Source organism: Cucurbita pepo, chromosome 1, assembly GCF_057944985.1.
Source record: "Cucurbita pepo subsp. pepo isolate OVF chromosome 1, ASM5794498v1, whole genome shotgun sequence".
Taxonomy (NCBI): domain Eukaryota; kingdom Viridiplantae; phylum Streptophyta; class Magnoliopsida; order Cucurbitales; family Cucurbitaceae; genus Cucurbita; species Cucurbita pepo.
The window spans coordinates 20,086,912-20,103,009 of NC_141798.1; the positions used below are offsets into that span (position 1 = coordinate 20,086,912).

General features: G+C 38.5%; 4 protein-coding genes across 5 annotated transcripts; 1 reads left to right on the top strand and 3 right to left on the bottom strand.

Moving 5' to 3' along the window:
- Positions 1-1,173: 1,173 nt before the first annotated feature.
- On the bottom strand, positions 1,174-5,190 carry LOC111811298 (glutamate NMDA receptor subunit epsilon-1, putative (DUF3598)). 2 transcript variants are annotated; one of them, XM_087121191.1, is made up of 8 exons: positions 4,838-5,190; positions 4,456-4,550; positions 3,999-4,113; positions 3,578-3,696; positions 2,911-3,103; positions 2,661-2,804; positions 2,003-2,289; positions 1,174-1,502 (listed from the first exon to the last, which is right to left on the bottom strand). In XM_087121191.1, the coding sequence occupies exons 1-8, from the start codon at positions 5,102-5,104 to the stop codon at positions 1,487-1,489; spliced, it is 1,236 nt and encodes a 411-aa protein (XP_086977317.1). In that variant the 5' UTR covers positions 5,105-5,190; the 3' UTR covers positions 1,174-1,486. The 2 variants fall into 2 exon arrangements, with proteins under 2 accessions (XP_086977317.1, XP_023553847.1); XM_023698079.2 differs by lacking the exon at positions 1,174-1,502 and having other exon boundaries at positions 1,735-2,289.
- An 830-nt stretch (positions 5,191-6,020) lies between these two features.
- On the bottom strand, positions 6,021-8,853 carry LOC111782055 (chorismate mutase 1, chloroplastic). The gene is made up of 6 exons (XM_023662834.2): positions 8,441-8,853; positions 7,859-8,081; positions 7,686-7,772; positions 7,237-7,380; positions 6,594-6,686; positions 6,021-6,512 (listed from the first exon to the last, which is right to left on the bottom strand). Exons 1-6 carry the CDS (start codon positions 8,623-8,625, stop codon positions 6,276-6,278), a joined length of 969 nt encoding a protein of 322 aa, XP_023518602.2. The 5' UTR covers positions 8,626-8,853; the 3' UTR covers positions 6,021-6,275.
- A 1,056-nt stretch (positions 8,854-9,909) lies between these two features.
- On the top strand, positions 9,910-11,074 carry LOC111809579 (PPR containing protein (DUF179)). Its single transcript, XM_023695942.2, has 2 exons — positions 9,910-10,083; positions 10,200-11,074. Exons 1-2 carry the CDS (start codon positions 9,990-9,992, stop codon positions 10,934-10,936), a joined length of 831 nt encoding a protein of 276 aa, XP_023551710.1. The 5' UTR covers positions 9,910-9,989; the 3' UTR covers positions 10,937-11,074.
- An 848-nt stretch (positions 11,075-11,922) lies between these two features.
- On the bottom strand, positions 11,923-15,550 carry DND1 (Cyclic nucleotide-regulated ion channel family protein). The gene is made up of 8 exons (XM_023685539.2): positions 15,346-15,550; positions 14,617-15,259; positions 14,099-14,314; positions 13,705-14,018; positions 13,486-13,597; positions 13,155-13,391; positions 12,779-12,865; positions 11,923-12,700 (listed from the first exon to the last, which is right to left on the bottom strand). The coding sequence occupies exons 1-8, from the start codon at positions 15,381-15,383 to the stop codon at positions 12,215-12,217; spliced, it is 2,133 nt and encodes a 710-aa protein (XP_023541307.2). The 5' UTR covers positions 15,384-15,550; the 3' UTR covers positions 11,923-12,214.
- Positions 15,551-16,098: the final 548 nt, after the last annotated feature.

Below are 16,098 nucleotides of genomic sequence, written 5' to 3' on the forward strand. Positions count from 1 at the left end.
CTTCATTTTAACAATTTTTTAATTAAAAAATAAAAAATAATCATGTCAACCAACACCAGCAACAATCCAAACATGTTTAACGAACACGACAAAAGATTGTCTGTAAAGGAAAAAGATATGAACTATGAAGCCATTTGTTCATTCCAAATATGGTAAATGATGAGGCAGGCTGCTATAGCTGATATGACAAATAATATATCTATTTTTTTTTTTTTTGTTATTTTTACATTATTACAACATATAAAGTAAGATATTCGTATTTACAATATATTTTTGGACGGAGTAGAAATACTTCAATCTTCGAATTATTTGTATCGATGATTTGTAATACTTAGTTGACCGTGGAGACGTGCCAAAAATTGAAAAGGAGAATGTGGGTCCGATTTTCTCGAAAACTTCTTATGAAAACGAAACCTTATTTGACTTGATCTTGATTGCCTTGCTCTTGACGGCTCCCAAAACCAAAATAATGGGAACTTATTTGGTTGGTTAGGAGCAACAATTTTCTTGGTTGGTTAGCAGCTAAGCTTATTTTGACATAGCTCCACTATCTTTTATTTTGAGGAGTATATATATATTATTATTTAAATAAAATAATTAATAATTCTTATTCATAAACAAAAATAAAATATTTTGAGATAGGTTAATTAAAAAATTCAAGGGAAATAAGTTTGAGATTAATAATAGATTAATTTGGGCAATGTGACTCTTGCCATTATTCTTAAGGGCATGTTTGCAATGTTCATCCACATTAAATATATTAGAATGTATGACTTATCATAAACTAAAAATTTCTTAATAACAACTTAACCCCACATTAAACATTCTTAAATTAAATTGAGAAATTTAAGAAAAATAATATATTTCCTCAATGATATCAATCTTATTAGAGAAAAAGCAAATTCAATTGAAATTTACATTGAATAATTTTTTAACCCAAACATTTAATTTAGAATATAAATCTTTCAAAAATGGATTTCCAACCATGAGAAGTGTAAAGCATTTTAAAATATTTCCTTTTATTATTATTATTATTATTTTAAAAAAATTGTTGTCTCTTTTTCTAATAGAAAAAAAAAAGTCAGCTAATCATTGTTTGATTTTTATAGCGAAAGGATGAAATGCAAGAACGAATTATATTGTTTGCTTCATGAAAAAGTAGAAGAAGGCCACTAAAAAAATAGTAATCAATATTGACAATAATTAAGTGGAAGATCACAAGTATATAAGTGAGAGATACTATCTTTATTGGCACAAGACATTTCGAGAAAACTAAAAATAAAATCACAGAGCTTATGTATTTTGCTCAATGAAACGAACGTGTGGAGAAGGATCATGAAGACATGCAGAAAAATTTAACATGATAATATCAATGATATATATGTATATTAAGTATACCGATTGAGAGAGCATATACCATTGATGAAGGAAAATGGCCACAGCTTTAGAAGCCAATGTTGAAAAATCTTATTGAAGTATGAGACATTCAGCTATATTTGACCCTACAAAATCGTATAAATATTAGCCTAGATTTAGAAAAAAAATGGTCGTGCTACCATGTTATTAATCATGATGCAATACCATTATCACTACTAGCAGTATTTCAATAGCTTGATTACTTATAGAAAGACTAATCCATTAGCTTAAACTGATAGGTTAACGACCCTCGAAATCTAGCACAAACCGAACAAGTAGACAATTATATGAAATGCGTACAAAATGGCATCGCCAAACTTTGAATCGAAGAAATTTTGATTTGATACTATGCAAAAGTACAGCTAGACTCGACCCGACCCAAAGAATAAGCTGATAGATCATAGAGGTAAGATGTTGGTATAATTAATCTTTTGTGGGAATTGTTAACACTCATAGATAACAGGACATGAATCATAATGTCGATAACCAAAAATCTCGACTCGACTTGGTTTCGAATCTAAGCTTGAGGACAGTTTTAGGATTCGTTCTTTCTAGTATAGGGGTAGTGGATGGAAGAAACACTCACAGTTTGATCTCAGAAAAATAGGTTGATGAGACGGCCAAACCTTCTACATCGTAAGTACGAACGAGCCTCTGTCTTCTGCCTGGAGCTTCAAGCCAACAGAACTCCAAGTGGAATGACTTACTTTCTGCTACACTTTTGGCTACATCACACGGACATCCCATATACATTCCACCTGGCAATAATGTAATCTGGTACCCGCCGTCAAATGTTACCAAGTTGTCTGATTTAGTACCGGTCCAGTGCACGTTTGTGGTGACATCTCCATTCATTGATGTTGTTGTTAAATCCTGTACAAGAGTAGGTTGCAGATTTTAAAAAGGAAAGTGAAAGTTTAACGGCTCAAACCCACTGCTGGCAAATATTGTCCATTATGACCTGTTATGTATCACCGTCAGCCTCACGGTTTTAAAACGTGTCTGCTAGGGAAAGGTTTCCACACCCTTATAAGAAATGCTCCGTTCCTCTCTCCAACTGACGTGGGATCTCACAATCCATTTTCACACCCTTATAAGGAATGTTTCGTTCCCCTCTCCAACCGATGTTGGAACTCACAGAAATAGTGAGTGAATATAAATGGATAAAAGAATCAGGGATTTAAGAACCTCATTTTGGTTAGTGCTCTGAAGATGGGAGAGAATTTAATTGCAGTGAATCATACCTGGATAATCCGACCAGCGTCATCTATTTGAAGGGATGACAGAGTATCAGCTTCCGCAATCGTTGCTCCATAAACACCACTTCTTTTTGTTCTAGAATGCCCTTTCCAGTCACCAAGAAAGGGGAGAAGCCTGTTTTCCTCATCCTGCAACCATATGATAGTTGTTCAACACAAAAAAGGCTAAAAAAGTTGAAAAAAAAAGAAGTGAAAACCAAGTCCTTCACATTACTCAACCAGTACTACAACTTACATTTACTAAATTTGAGTTAAGCGGAGGATGAAAATTTTTCCCATCAGCCCTTTCCTCAAGAAAGATGAGAAGCATTTCTATAGTTCCTCTTGGGTCCATTACATGAAAAGCTCTTGCCCTCAGATCTTTGTCTGGAATATACAGGCAATTCTCGCATACAATGGAAGGCCGGCGAGAAGGAAGCTTGAGGTTTCTGCATGTTTAAGGGGGTGGTAAAGAATCTATTAACTTATATTTTTTAATAAATTTAAACAGCTGAAAAGAAACTTGTTCTAGAGCAATATTACACATAAGTTCATCAGAGACATGATTGAAATCGAAAAGGATCTGATGTAAGATGTGATCATCCAGGTTGATTAAGAATGTTCAATAAAATAATTTCTGTTGGTTAGGCCAGGACAGGAAGGAGGCACAAGCACGCATAATTTGTACCTGACCATGGCTGTCCTTCCATCATGACACTTGGATGCCAATGGGAATCCAAACCCATGTGCGAATATTTTGCTATAGAAACTCAGCACAGTTTCTTTATACACCGTTTTCTAACACACTATTTATGTAACTCCAATGAGTATGGACGTTGTAGAGCAGACAGGGTCATGAATGCATAGAAAGTATTGCATTTTATCCACTTATATACAAAGTGAGACCATAAATAATCTCTTACTTGGGAAATTCTTCACCAGTATCATCCTCACCCAACACCCCTTGCCTCAACACAGTGTCCAACATCCCAGCCGTCTGGTACCTTAGTGAATATGCTTTCTCATTGGGGAAAAAGCTAATCTGCAAGCTAATTGTAACGGATATTCAAGAAACAGTAACCTCGCGATAAAGAAATCAAATCTAAGACACTTACTATACAGGGAGTGCCAGCAGGGTTTGCACAAACTCTAAAACATACACAAGTTCACACAGTTGCACAAGGTGTGTGCACACGTCCGTGTATAAACATTCATATAAGACATTACTATACAGGACGTGTCAGCAGGGTGTGCTCAAACTCTAAGACATAAACAAGTTCACATAGTTGCACAAGGTGTGTGCGCACGTAACATTCATATATTTGAGTTGGGAGGTGAACTCACCTGCTGATATTTGTCCACAGTGAACATGTTGGTTTCTTTAATTTTGTACTCTCCCCACTCTGGCTCATCCTCATCACCAGAAAGTGAAAAGCTTGATGGCAGTTTAATGTATAGTCTATAAAGTATGGTAGGATCAGGAGGAACAACAACATTAGCCCGTGTTTTGATATGATAGGTCAGTGGCATTGAGCAAAAAAGAGTTGCATGAATTATCAAGCTTTGGCTACAGCTTTAATTATAGACAAACAGGTTAGAACAATGAAAACAAATATCATATATGCTGTGTTATGATCTTTGTCCAGCCATAACTTCAGGGATCATATGGTGAAATTGAAAAGAGTTGCAGCCCACAAATTAGTAAGCATTAGACTAACAACCATTGATTAATCACGTAGTCGTGCCTTACTTGATTAGATACTCGTTTTTTTCCTTATATGCAAGAGTGATTTGTATTTACGTTTGAGTGAGACTCATAAGTTCATCCTCTCCATAAGAGCTCGCGGCTAGCTTCGTACTTATTTTATGCAGCAAACTCCCTCGAGCGTCAAATTGCTGGACAAGTAAAACAAATTTCAACCTTACACAAAGCACCAGAACCCAAATTCATAGGTTAATGGAAACAATTAATCGAAAATAAAAATAAAAAGTAGTTTTATAAGCTTAATTTGCAAAAACGAGCTAATACCAAGTAAACTCAATAAATCGAGGACAACGACCACTTGTTTTCTAAGTTTTTTTTTTTTTTTTTTTTTTTTTTTTTATTGCATTCACAATAACAACAACGAGCAACCCCAGTATGCAGAAGAAATTAAGCATAAACGAAAGAAATTAAGACTCACAAAGAAAGAACCGTTCCACTTCCCGGAGTTGAGCTCGACGAAGCGGTGAAGATTATCGATGCTCATCGAGTCGTCGATAGGTTCCCGAGCATCTCCGACGGCGGACGGGGTTGAGCTGGTGGCTCGAGTTCTGCAGCTTCGAAATGAGAGCATAGAACTTGAATGCTGCGATGAATTGGGAAGGAACGCATGGAGAGCTCGGAATCTGGAGATTGTTGTGGGTTTAGATAAAAGAGGAGGCGAAATTGAACGGCAAATGGACGCCATTGAAGCAGAAGCAGAGAGATATCGCCGCCGGATTTTCCAAAAGCTTGAAGAACGATTTTGTGGATTACCTTATCCCCAAATTCCAAATTGGATGGAAAAAGAAACTCGGCCAATAAATTTAATTTTTTAATTTTTTAAATTATTATTTTCATTTATTATTATTATTTGTAAAATAGACTTTTTTTTTTTTTTTTTTTAATGCATTATATTTTATGAAGCCTACTTTGTATATATTACATAAACTTCTAAATATTATAGCCTACCAATTATCCAACTTATATTTCTAAAACTTTTCTTCTAGAATTAAAATATAAATTACACCCATTTAAAATTTTAATTCTTTGAACGTTTCGAGATATTATCACACGTGAATAACCAACATCCAACCACCAGCTATTAATTACCACACGGCTAGAAAGTGGCTATAGTAGTGATCGTGAATAACCAACGTCCAACTACCACCAATTAGTTATCACCACCTGAAGATGACTATGGTAGTGATACGACTATGAATTAGTCATCATCCTCCAAAGATGGCTACGCTAGTAACCGCACGTGCAGTCATCATCAGATAACATCACCACTCGAAAGTGGTTATGACATTAATTACAAAATATTATCACACGTGGACAACCATGTCATGAACATGAATAGATCCTGTAACTTATACATCAAGCAATCATACGAGTGCAGCATATCCAGTAATTTCAAATATATATATATATATATTTAGATCCAATAGAAAAGTCGCCTACCTTACTAAATCCAATCTTAAACAAGACCCAAACATTAACAAAACCCTTAGAATTAAAGCTAGTCATAGGGCAACTCAAGAAATTCACGTTCATTTTTCAAACGCTTTGTGTTGGTTTATTTGATTTGTAATAAAAACCTCCTAATTTACGAGGAATAGAGAGATTGAAACGACGATGCTTTTCAACTAACACTCAAATATTTTTACATTACATGTTTTTTTTTCAAAGTTTATTTGGAAGGGTAACTCGAGCATGGTTTACAATCTTTTAATTACACAAAAGGTCTTGTTTTTGGGTAATGGTTTCAACAAATACACGTTAGTAGATCGATGTTACAGTTGTAACTCAACCTGATTATTGTATTGGAACTAAGTGGGAACTTACTATGAGCATTGACCATGAAGAATGATTGCAAATCAGTCCAATCTTCTGAGTAAGTACTGAACTTCAACTTCCTTTGTTAATGGCATGATCCATTCTCCATAAAGTTGAGCAACCAAACTGGGTTTAATTTTGTAAACTGGGGCACCATGTTTTTGCTCTATGTTTACAGGAACCTCTTGCCCAAATGTTTTCGCTTTCATTTCCACTCTCCTTTTGATCGCCTCCTCGACGCTCCGAAACGTTAGCATGTCCATCAACTTCTCCTTGTCCTGCAAAACCCAGCACCAGAATCATATCACATATTTGATAGCAGAATCAAGAATGTAATGTAGTAATAGAACAAAGTTTACTTGTTTCCTAATTGCAGCCCCATATTCATTTGGTGACTCTTGAAACTTTGCTTCTGCTACAAATTTTCCATAATGAATTCGCTTTGATAGAGCCTGCAGCGGTCAAAACAACCGAATTGTGAAAATTGTCGTGATAACAAAGATTCAAAAAATGAAACTGTAACTGCCTAAATTCATCGCTAACAGATATTGTTCACTTTGGTTCCTTACATATCGCCATCAGACTCACAGTTTTAAAAACATATGTTAGGGAGAGGTTTCCACAACTCTTATAAAGAATGTTTCGTTCTCCTCTCCAACTGATGTGGTATCTCACAATCCACCCTCCTTAGGGGTCCAACATCCAAGCTGACACACCGTTCAGTGTATAGCTCTAATACCATTTGTAATAGCCCAAGCCCATCGCTAGTGTCTGCTTGGCCTGTTACGTACTGATGTCAGTCTCACGATTTTAAAAGGTGTATGTTAGGAAGAGGTTTCCACACCCTTGTAAGGAATGTTTCGTTTTCCTCTCCAACTGATGTAAGATATCACGGAAACTAAACAAATACTAGTGTACTCATAGCATAATTGTCATATGTTCATTGAAAGTCAGTTTTGCATATGAAATTTCTAAATGGTTTGGATAGTTTCAGATGAACACCTGCAAGCACATCGTGTCACAGACAGCAGTTGATCCATAATTGCCGTCATCTCCTTCCTTAACTAATCTTGGTATCAGAGAATTGAAGTACATTCTCCATACTTCGCTATTTATATTGATGGAATCCGCCACAGGATGTAGTACCTGTTTTCAACCCAAACCACGGATATCGGATTAATACTCATTAGATTGTTAATGGTTCTTAACTGGAGGGAAAATACTCATTAGATGTATGCTTTTTTTCACGACAACAAAGAGAATTGAAAATCATAAGTGCTTAAGGATCCTCTATTCAAAAGCTCTCTCCCCTCAAGTTGTTGTTCCTGCTTCAGTTGTTTGTTTCAACATATTTCGATCGTAGACTACATCCAACACTAGTAACTCGTACACACGAGAAAGCACAACATATAGTATTTTCTTAGTCTCCATGTAAGTAAGTCAATGCTCACCTGTGGGTACTGAAGCGGAGGCAACAACGGAGCGGGTAGGTCGTCGGGGAAGAAAGGATGCTCATCAGGACTCTTGTATCTCCCCACCTAATGGTAAAAAAATATTTTCAATCAAACACACACATCATTTGCCTTAACCTTTCTTTGTTTCTCCTTTTAGAATGTTCAAGTACCTGAGCATGGAGCCTTTCAGTTTCCTTGACCAAGTACTCCACCAAAGAGCCACTAAAGCCATCCATGGAGAAAGCATTGGGGTCATATGTATCTCCATTATAGCAGTACTGAGCTCTCTCTAAGAGACTAAAGATAATGCTGTCCTCCTGAGAGATTAATGAGCGTCTTATTGCCTCTAGGGTCAAGTTGTCGCTGATGTCCACCCTTTCTTTTGGAGATGATCTACGAAACAGAGACATAAATGCTTGAACTAAACAGCAGCACCGTTCTAAACTACTACTAATCTTTCCAATACAATTTAAACCAATTGATATCATATTAGATCATCACCAAGCACATAAACTTAAACCTCAAGTTTGACACCTCAACTAGCCATGTCATAACACATAAGAACAAATTGCACGTTACAAAAGACTATCAGGAACTTGAAAAAACAAAGAATACTTCGTGAAATCAAACAAAAACAAGAACAACGATCAAAAATCAGAATTACCCACGATCAGAATTCCTCAAGAAAACCATTTAAACGAAAAAAAGAGGTAAGATCGAGGCAATGAGCAAAAGGGTTTGAAGTAAGATACCCAACGGACGCGGCAGAGGCTTGAACAGAACGAAGGGCGGTTCCATGAAGCGATTTCAGATTGAGAGGCAAAAACCCACGATTCTTTCCACCATGGGAAGCAAAAACGGAAGTGGGTTTCGAGAGATTGGGGATACGAGTAGTAGAAATTGGAGGAGGAGCAGTGAAAACCAATTTGGCCTTCATTTTAGACGGAAACAGAGGTGAAAACAGAGGATCAAAGGGAATCTATGGAGAAAAACAAGACCCAGATGGAAGAGGAAGGGAAATAAGCAAAAGGGGGAAAGAAAAATAGGTATGAACGTACTATTTCATGGGGGTGCGCAGGAAGGCAGTGGGATCAGTGGAAGCGGCTGGCGGACTCCATCGCCAAGCCAACAACCATCGTTGGTCAAGTCGTCCACTTTTGATATTCGCTTTTGTTCTTCACCTAACACGATTTACATATAGTACCCACCACGAAAAACGAGTTCTACGGTGTAATTTTCTAAGTTTGGTTTGAATTTTTCTTTAAGCGTTTTGTTCCCTTGTTAGGATTTGTAATTTGGTTTAAACTTTCCCTTTTGACTACACATTTCCTTCTCATACCATAATATGTAATTGTATTAAAAATCACTTCGAACTCTGTCTGTTACTTGCTTATTTTGAAATATTTTGAAGTGAAAATTATCCTTACAGATCAACACTCATTCTTTTAGTAAGTCACAAAAAATCATAAGAACATTAAAAAGGAACGCATACCTAAATCTTGAAGAAAAAGAAGACCATCCTTACAGACTAATCACGCGTTCTTTTAGTATGTTTTATCTTCACTCCTTTGTTTCGAAGGAAAAATATAAAGAAATTACCCAATATAGAATTGCTCCAAGCTAGAAGTTCCACGTCAAACCACAAAAAAGAAAGGTATAACTGGCTAATAAATAATACCGGTTGATTCAATTACACGCTCAACCTCTAATCTTGTAAGTTGATTTTTTCTATAGACCTTCAAAATTATCGTTTTGGATTGTAAGTAAAAAAATTTATTTATAAACTTAAAAATCTAAAACGATAATAGTTAAAGAATAGCAGGAAGATCATGAGTTTATAAGTAAAAAAAACATCATGTCCATTATGAAGGGTTTAAAAAAAAAACCAAAAGCACCAAAATTTAGGCTCAAAATGAAGTATATATGGAAACTTAACACCTATAGTGAGTCAGCATGGCAGCATGGGTGCTTACTTTAAAGTTACATACACCAAGAAGAGTCATTGGGCGTGAAAACGCCACGTCACCGAAATGGGTTGCAGAAGTGTACAATCCACAAAAGGATTGAGTTGGCAGTCTTAATATGAAGCCACGTGTCAGGGTTTATCCAATTGCCCATAACTTTATGGACCCACATAAAGGACAATCCACGTTTTGGATGAAATGGGTGTGAAAAAGGAGAAGCCTTTATCCTTTTATGTGGTTCCAATTCACTCTTCCCTTCACCTTATAAACCCCTCTTCTCCCATTTCTCTCTTCATCATCCAACACCAACGAACAAGGCAGCTGCTGAATCTCACAAATGGAAGCTTGTTTTCTGCCTCACAACCAAATCAAACCCACAATTCTCTTCCACTCCCGACCCTCTTCTTCCCCGTCATCCTTCAAAATATCATGTAAGTCTCACTCGTATTGTTGTTAGGAATCACGACTCTACACAATGATATGATAACGGTAGCATGATCTTACTTCTGGTCATGATTAAAGATCCATATTTTATTTTTCTCTTTAGGCTGTCAGTTCAAGTCGCCATCGGACGGTGATGATACGGATTGGAGATCATTTAGAGCCAAGTTGATTGCCAATCAAAAGCTCACAACGCCTCAAATTTCATCGTCTTTTGTGAATCTCGACACGGTGGTGGATCATCCACCGTCGGTCTCGATCGGCGACAAATGGGCGCATGTAATTCATGAGGCTGAAAAGGGATGTCTACTCATTGCAACTGAGAAGCTGGATGGAGTGCACATATTCGAGCGTACCGTGGTTCTCGTTTTGTCAAATGGGGCAATGGGGCCATCGGGGGTGATACTAAATCGGCCGTCGTTGATGTCGATTAAGGAAACGAGGTCGACGACACTGGACGTAGCGGGTACGTTTTGGGAGCGGCCGTTGTACTTCGGGGGGCCATTGGAAGGGGGGTTGTTTTTAGTGAGTCCAAGAAGGGGAGAGGATGATGGGATTGGGAAGAGTGGGGTATTTGAGGAAGTAATGAAGGGAATGTATTATGGGGGTAAAGAGAGTGTTGGGTGTGCGTCGGAAATGGTGAAGAGGAATATGGTTGGGGCTGAGGATTTCAGGTTCTTCGATGGGTATTGTGGGTGGGAGAAGGAGCAATTGAGAGATGAAATTAGAGCTGGGTATTGGACTGTGGCTGCTTGTAGTCCAAGTGTGATTGGTATGGATGTGGCAAGTGTGGGGCTTTGGGAGGATGTTCTTGGCCTTGTGGGTCCTAAAAAGGTCTGGTAATATGATACCCAACAAAACCCCAATTTTATGGGGTTCTAACATTTTCTACATGGACGGATCAATGTATAATTTCAAATTATTATGTTACTTAACAACTTGTGATTTATGAAATCTTAATATCGACCCGCTTTCCGCTAATTTAGTTGCATTTATCAAATGTTATATCGTACACGACGATAATTTAAACTTGCAACTTTTTTAGAAATAGTAGAGATGTACGATTTCACATCGATTGGAGAGAGGAACGAAGCATTTAAGAGTATAGAAACCTCTCTCTAACAGACATGTTTTAAAAATCATGAGGTGACGACGATATGTAATGCACCAAGTTGACAATATCGGCTAGCGATGGGTTTAGGTTGTTGCAAATGGTATTAGAACCAGACAACGAGCGGTGTGTCAACGAGAACGTTGGACCCCTAACCTCTCCTAGTTGATATATTTTAAAAACCTTGAGAGGAAGCCTAGAAGGGAAAGCCCACGGCACCCCAACCTCTCTTGGAAGACACGTTTTAAAAAGCTTGAGGGAAAGCCCAGAAAGGAAAGCCCAAAGAAAATAATATCTACACTTGGATTTGCTAGCGGAAGCTTAGTGGAAGCTCTCGGTAGGAAAGCCCAAAGAAGATAATATCTACAAGCGGTGGATTTGGACTTGCTAATGGAACCTTGAGGGAAAACCTAGAACGAAAAGGCCAAAGAAGACAATATCTATTAACTGGGCTTGGATATCCTAGCGGAACCTTGAGGGAAAGCCCAATAGAATTGGATATCCTAGCAAAACCTTGAGATAAAGCCTAGAAGAGAAAGCTCGATATCTGCTAGCCTAGCGGTGCCTGAGCTCTTACATCTTACAAGAGATATCTTAACCATTAGCAAATGAAACAAACACAATGTCTATAGGACTTTTTTCTGTAATTCACGAACAAATGGAATATATCTTAACTAGTTGAGCTCACGAGTTGATGGAAGAGAGACGACAACTGCCATTACTCAATCTAGACACGTTCTCTTACTAAAAACATTCTTAACAATACATTCATCTTCAACTCCACATCTTCGTTGAGAAACATGATCTGTCATGTCGGAGGAAGAGAGAGGGAAGAGACATGAAAGGGAGAAAGATGAACATATCTCACTCTTTACACTCAAATACATCCCATTTTCCAACTTCCAAGTCCATGTCTTTCCTTGGAGATTATAGATATCGAATAATATGAAAATGATATCAATGAATGACTTATGAAAGAATTCAAGAAGTGTAGGCAAGCTCATAGTTTACTATTCAAGATGGTCATGTGGCCTGAATGACATGAACATTGCAGCATACTGCAGAAGCCTACGTTCATTGCTTCCATTTTCCACCACAGTTATCACTGGACGTCTCATCCTCTTTCTGTAGCGACGCCAAGCAAATTGTATGTTCACAGCAGCCCATGTTCTCCAGTTGGAGGAGTAATATCTTGCAGTTCTCTTCAGTCGTTCGTTGGCAAATTTGTAGCGGAAGTGATCGGTTATGTACTTCAGATGGTCTGCTTTCAGGGCAAATACTTCTGTTGGTTCAATGCATACAAATGTAGCTGATGAAGCTGGAAGCCTCTCGAGAAATGGGCGCCGAAGACACCACGATAGCAGCTCGTCGCCCAGAAATCCTCCCGATTCTAGCAAACTTGTTGCTGTCATGCCCTTGCTCAGGCTTTGGTTACGTTTTACACGTCCACACACTATGAATAGCATTCTTGGAACAGGATCTCCTTCTCTGATAATCTGTTTTTATGGAAACATTGATATTAGTGTATCCTTGGTAAATAGCGGATCACCGACGAGTCGGGTTTGAACATGTACCTTTTCATCTTTGGAAAATACAAGTGGCTTGACTCGGTCGCAGATGTTGTCGAGAATCAGCTCATCCAGGTTTTGGAACAGCGGCACCTATGCATTTGGTAACAGTTGCATAAGGAAACAGAACCTTAATCACAAGTTTCCCTAGTCCAAAAGAGATCCTCTACCGAACGAAACATTCTTTATAAGGGTGTGAAAACCTCTCATTAGCAGACGTGTTTTTAAATCTTTTAGGAAAGCCCAAAAGGGGAAGACAAAAGAGGACAATATCTACTAGCGGTGGATTTGGGCCGTTAGACATAAGGAAACAGAACCTCAACCACAAGCCTTCCCTAATCCTAAAGAGATCCTCAAGAGAACAGCTATTCAAACTATTTACCTTTCTGATAAGATCAACACAAAGATGGCGTTTAATGTCTCTTCTAAGACCTTCAGGCAAATCATTGATCAGTTCCATCTCATCTTCTCCACCCATGGCTGCCCATCTCTGGTGTTCATAGTGTCGAACACGATGTCTCAAACGAGATGGCAATTGTCGTCTCCTCATCCACCACTCTAAATCTCGACATCTCAGCTGCATTTTTCGCCTCCTTGCCATGACGGCGTGCAAAAGAACCTTTTTCGCAAAAGGGAGACGAGGTTAAGGTCCACAGAAGAAGAATACTTTCAGCTACATGTGCACAACATATTGAACGAGCAAGCATGCTCACCTGGATGTTACCAATCAAAAGAGTAAAAAGCAGCAATCCACTGAGTACTGTGCAAATACTAAAACATACTTCTAGCCAATTACTCGTGGGCTCGAGATCATTGCCAAACGTGCTGCAACATTTAAACCATCATTATCAAGAAACATAGTGTAGAAAACTCTTCCCTTTTCTCCACAGGAACAGAACACAGAGTTTGAAAACTACTGCTCCTATACTTACCTAAGAGTCATTAAGCCCCAAAAGATGGGATAAAGAATTTTGACAGCAATGGAATTGCTAGAAATGACTGGAAGAGCCCACTTGTAGATGCCATAGGCGAATGGACCATTAACATCCAAGCATATGGGCTTCCTAAAGGCAGAAGTCGAATTACGACCACACGAATTTCCTATGGTTGTAGAAGATGAGAGAAACTGATAACACACCTCCTCTGAGCAAGACAGAGATAGGTTGCACTTGTTTCTCTCACAATGTTGCTGGATGCAAGAAGCAACTCGCTGTATTGCAAGAACATACCAGCAACCCCCAGCAACCTGTTAGCAGGAAAACCAGAAGCGCTTGCAAATTTCAGTTTAAAAGAGATGGCTGTGATGAATATACAAAGCAGGCTTACATGAGAGGCGATGAAATAGGCAATGAGATTGAGTCCAAAACCCCACCAAATGGTGCCAAAGATGTATCCAGTGACCTTTTGCATTCTTGTCATTAAAATAATGGAGTGGTAAACTTTTGGGAGGAATTGGAACAAGAACATTAACAAGATTACAGTCATTATAAGCTTGATTCTCTCTTCTCTGATTAGTTTTGGTAAAACCAACCAATAAACAATCTGCAATAAGAAGAGATAAGCAGAGACAACAAAAGAAACACTTCAATAATTGGATTTTGATCATACCATGTTTTGAAAAGTTAGAATAAAATATGAAAATCATTGATTTAGCTCACTAAAATTTGAGTTGCTAGTTCTTATTATGATCAAACTATTGTTTATTTGCAATGATTGAGATATATTTTAATTCATTCCCTATCAATAAGCGATTCTCCAAGTTAACTAACTACAAATTCCAATCAATGAACACTACCCATATCATCATTGGGCTCTATTTAAAATGATTAAAGAAGAAGGCAAACCTGAGGAACTGGGAGGATCACGAAGGCATCGAACCAGAAGCCTTTGAAGGAACGAACATAGTGGGAGGCGATATCACGAGCGTCCCAGACGAGTTTGCCGCAGCCAATGACCATGCTCTCCTTGGACACATAGGCGAGGCGGAACTGGAGCCAAACGTGCCACAAGTGCACGACATCGAGGAACGTGCGGAGAACAGTAACAACGGCGGTTAATCCACCGTCCATGTACAGGCACGGCGACCCACCACGTCCGATGGAGAGCGCGTAGAAGTAGAGAGGATCGACGGCGAGGGCCATTCCACGGGCTAATAACAGAGCCCGGTTCCATCTTTGGACCCGCTTGGTTCTAGGGTCGAGAACACTGCCGAAGCGACCGGAACGATGTTGTGGGTCGGCGCGGCGAGGAGAGGTCTTTGTGGGTTGAATGGGGACGAGGGAAGAGCCGGCGGAGGCCTCCCATTCGGGCTGCTGGTGGGCATGGTCACAGCTGGTGGAATGGAAGGCCGGAACACCGACTTGGGTGCAGGCGTAGCACTCAACGGCGTTGGAGATGGGGTGTTCATCGGCAGCGGTGGTGGTGTTGTTAATGTTGTCGTGGGCATTGAGTGAAGGGGTGGTTCGCCTCAGGCAAAGCTCGCTCCACCTGCAAATTGGAAAGAAATGAAATGAGTAAAAGGGAAAAACAGAGGAGAAGAAATGATTAAAGGAGAAGTGAAAAAGATTACAGACATGGGAGAGGAGAAGGGGAAGCCAGGGAGAGAAGGCATGGGGAGAATGAAGGAACCAGAACCACCATGGGAGAGAGTGGAAGCAAATTCAGAAGAAGAAGAAGAAGAAGAAGAAGAAGAAGAAGAAGAAGAAGATGAGGAATAATCACGTAAGGTTAAGGGGAGGTGTTGCTGTGGTGGGGGCTTCACTTTTATGCTTCCGTATCTCCAATATTATTCTCAACACTTCAAATAATGTTGCCCTAAATTATTATTTTTTTTTAAAAAAAAAAAAAACACTGAATTTTGTCTTCATTTTTTAAAAATATATATATATTATTTTAAAAACTGTTATCCGAATTTTAAAGATATTATTTTTTAAGATAAAGAATTATAACACCGAAAAAAAAAATTATTTAAATAAAAATTTTATTTAGAGAAGTCAAGGTTCAAAATTTATTCATAGAAATGAAATTTATTAAGATAAACGTCGGTCAGTACGAACATGCAGTTGTCTACCGAGCTACATATACTCATTAGGAGGTTCTGTCCGTAATATTCAAGGGTGCCCCTTCGCTCTCCTCCCCAATATTTGGCCCTTGCCCTTTTGATGGGCTGATATTATCTCCTGAGAAGGAAAATAAAAACAAAAAAAATAATTATTTTTTTATAATTATGAGAGAAAAATGAAAAAAGTTTCCAGTCGTGTATGGGTCCCTAAAGAACATGCACCACCAAAGCCTAGCCCCATCACCCCCATGACTCCACAAATTCA